The 4,058-nt window shown below is 33.8% G+C and overlaps 1 protein-coding gene across 1 annotated transcript; it reads left to right on the forward strand.

The window, feature by feature from the left end:
* The first annotated feature begins 3,033 nt into the window (after window positions 1-3,033).
* Window positions 3,034-3,748, forward strand: LOC101220436 (histone H3.2). Its single transcript, XM_004140819.3, has one exon. It carries the CDS (start codon window positions 3,119-3,121, stop codon window positions 3,527-3,529), a length of 411 nt encoding a protein of 136 aa, XP_004140867.1. The 5' UTR covers window positions 3,034-3,118; the 3' UTR covers window positions 3,530-3,748.
* Window positions 3,749-4,058: the final 310 nt, after the last annotated feature.

The following is a 4,058-nucleotide window of genomic DNA, read 5'->3' on the forward strand; positions in this document are numbered from 1 at the left end:
AAAATGATTAAACTACTGCTATGTAACACTCAGGCCAAGGATTCAGACCATGATTTGAAATTCGAATCTCCGACATTCCCCTGCATTGTCCTTATATGTAACTTTCCCTTTCAGTGTTCAAAGACATAAAATATATAAAATATAACAATTCATATCCTTAATTATTTATCACTAATTTGAATGGGATATTGATAGATATCATAGTATTCATGTCTAGAATTATAATATATACAGGTGTACAGCATTTTTATGGATAATAATGGAGTTACAAAAAAAAAACAAAATAATTTTAAAAAGTCACCAATCAAAAAAAGAAAGATAATCAAGGTGTCTAATTTCAAACAAATTTGGACCAATGATTCCTAATTTAGTTAACTATTTTTGCAAGAGAAACTCTCTCATTCTCTCATTCTCTCATTTTCTCATTCTCTCTTTTGCATCATTTTAGCCTCATCTAGCATCTCTAACCTCCGATTCTAAAGCTCTTTCTGTTATTACAATTCCACATTACAAAATCCAGTCCAAAGAAGCACAAAGAATATAAAACAATACCAAAAGAAAAGAAAAAATGGCAGACTCAGATGGAAACAGAATGGAATGCGAGCGAATCTTTAAGCGGTTCGATGTCAACGGAGACGGAAAGATCTCGCTATCGGAGCTTGAGGCTGCTCTGCACGCCCTTGGCTCCTCTGCGCCGGAAGAGGTTGGACGACGAATGTCGGAGATCGACAAGGACGGAAACGGTTACATTTCGCTTGAGGAACTCTGTGATTTTCAGAGGGCTAATCCTGATTTGATGAAGGAGGTTTGCAAGAGGCTTTAGGTTTGTTGAATTGGAATTCAGAATGTGATTGTAAAATTTTCTCCATTGTGCTCTAATTCTTTGTTTGTGATGTGTTTCATTATATTATTTTTTTCTTTTCTGTTTTTAATTGCTTTTTGTACCTTTGATCGAATTGTCTAATAATTCTTCTTAAAGCTCTTTCTGAATTTGGGAATTATTATGAATTTTGTAACTAGTCGATAGGAAATTCTCTTTTGCTATTACATACTACCTCCTTCCTATGCAACAAGGAATAAATTATGGTTATGTCAAACAAAAGAATGAAAGGAATAAACGAGGGTAGTATGAAAATTTTCCATAACTTGTTCTCTGATCTTTTTCGAATGATTGTAGTCCAGTAAGAGCTTAGGTCAAATGATATCTATGTTCTAAGAATCAAAAGATTTGTAGTTATCTTCCATCTACACTTTAAAAAGAAATTAAATTGTTACCAATAATATGTTAATTTTATCTTAGAGAATTTTTTTAAAAATATACCAAATATCCCAGTCAACATACGATTAATCGGTCATACACGCATGAGTGATCTTTTTCTGAACTATCATGTACTACAGTCATGATCACGATCGTGTAATAATTCTTTTTTAAATATAGTGAAAAATGCTTTAAATTTAACGATGGTGTTGACCATGCTAAGTGATCATGTTATCATGACAAACGATCGTGTTGATCATAGAAAACGATTGTATTGATTATGGTAAGCGATCGTGTAATCCAACGTAAATGATCGATGATCGTGTTGATTATGGTAAATGATCGTTTAGATCAAATCAAGAAGATCGTGTAGTTCGTTTTAATGATGGAAATATAACTTAAAATTTAAATGAGCATGCTAATTGAAATCTACCAATAAAAATGAACGAGGAAGAATGAATTGCAAAAATGATAAGAGAAAGGATGAAAAATTAAGTATTTTACCATATTTACAAAATTCTAAAACCATATGTGATGTTTGCTATATGATAATTTATGTAAAGGTAACAAAACCAAAAAATATTTATGACCTTTATAACAAGAAATAAAAGTCCATCAAGCCGAAAAATTATTTTCATAATTTCAAGTTTTGCTCTTGAATTTTGGAGACGATTAATCATTTTTTCTTCATCTGCTTTGCGATTTGTTTATCTTCTCTTCTAAACTTCTTCACCTCCTCTTCCATATATTTTTTTAAAACGATTTATTATTTTGTTTAAATATCTTATTTCATCTTCACCATTTTTAGCAAAATTCTATGAAACTACTCCACCTTCCTCATATTCAAGAATATCAAGATTATTGTTTAAATATCGTTTTGACATGATCTAAACAATCATTTACCATTGTCAACACGATCGTTTAAATTTAAAGCATTTTTTTAATCGTTCAAAACAAACTACACGATTGTGTTGGACATGATCTAAAAAATTGCTTACCGTAGTTAACACGATCGTTTGATTTGAAATGTTTAACGATCATGTACATTGGAATATACAATCACTTACCATAATCAACACGATCGTTTTCTATGACGATCAATATGATCATTTGCTATGGTCAGCACGATCGTTTAAATTTGAAGTCTATTTCCACATCTTTAAAGAGAACTACACGATTATGTATTTAGAAGAAGATTACTCGCACATTGATTGGGGCATTTTTGGTATTTTCTATCTGGGTCTAGTGTAAAATTTTTACCAATTTGTTATACCTTTTAAAAAACTCTAAATTCTTTTGGTATTTTATTTGTAAAATTAAGGATGAAAACTCTATAAATTTTTAATATATTATTTGATAACTTTAAAATTTTGAGACGTATTAATTATTTAACAATCAAATAATAATATTAATTATTTAACAAGTCACACATATATATGTTTTGCCATTTTGAAACTACACATTGGATGAAATTGAATTAATTTAAAGTTTTGATTAACATAACTCAAAATGTTGGGGCCTTATTTGAAATTTCCCGTTCTCTTCTATCTTAAAAGGAAAAAACTATAACTACACAAAATCTTTGGCGCCAAAACTTTTTTTTCGTCCCTTTGTATATTTTGGTTCCCTCTCCCGAATTTTTCTTCTGCCAAAAAACACGGATCAGGATCCGCGTGCTCAACTCAAAACAAGATCTCAACCGTCAATCAAACTTAAATCCACAGTCCAAAATCTCCCTTCAGAGCCCCATAAACCCTTATAAATACTCCTCTCTGCCACTTCTTGAGCTGCTATCGAAGTCTCGCACATCCTAAACGCTTATTCAAATCTTGCCTTACAAGCTTCATCTCCAACGCGTCGATGGCTCGCACCAAACAAACAGCCCGTAAATCCACCGGCGGTAAGGCTCCTCGGAAGCAATTGGCTACTAAGGCCGCTCGAAAGTCGGCTCCTGCGACTGGAGGAGTAAAGAAGCCGCACAGATTCAGGCCGGGGACAGTGGCGCTGAGAGAGATCCGAAAGTATCAGAAAAGCACGGAGCTTCTGATCCGAAAGCTTCCATTCCAACGGCTAGTTAGGGAAATCGCTCAGGATTTCAAGACTGATCTTCGGTTCCAAAGCAGCGCTGTTTCGGCACTGCAGGAAGCGGCGGAGGCTTATCTCGTGGGATTGTTTGAAGATACTAACCTGTGTGCGATTCATGCTAAGAGAGTTACCATTATGCCTAAAGATATTCAATTGGCCAGACGGATTAGAGGCGAGAGAGCTTAGAGATCTATGGATGAACCATCATCTTGGCGTCTGATATGTAGAATCCTTGCGTAGTTTAATCTTGTCTAGTTCTTACTTTTTCTTTTGGATCTTGTTCCTTAGAAATGAAATCGTGTTTTATTGAAAATATGTTGAATCTGGAACTGCTGAATGTTTAATTAATTTTTATGTGACAATTTGGTATGAAGAAATTGAACTTATGATTATGAAATTCATGTTCTTGCTTGCGTTGATATATAAAACAAATGGGTCGTTTACTTACCTTCACTCATGCTCAACTCTCGCCTCTCACATTGGGCAAATTACATTGGGCAAATAACATTGGGGGAAGAAGGGGGAAGAAGGATCTGTGAAAGGGGAAGAAGGAAATAACATTGGGCAAATGTGTAACTTGAGGCGTCCTTTGCATCACAAAGGGGGAAGTCGAGGAAACTAGCACTTCGTTTTTGTTTCATATTTTAAAAGTAGTACATTTTCTAAAAAAATGTAATTTTGCTTTTATCGGCTCAATCTCGGCTTAGAAGCTTTA

Source organism: Cucumis sativus, chromosome 6 (genome assembly GCF_000004075.3).
Source record: "Cucumis sativus cultivar 9930 chromosome 6, Cucumber_9930_V3, whole genome shotgun sequence".
Lineage (NCBI taxonomy): Eukaryota > Viridiplantae > Streptophyta > Magnoliopsida > Cucurbitales > Cucurbitaceae > Cucumis > Cucumis sativus.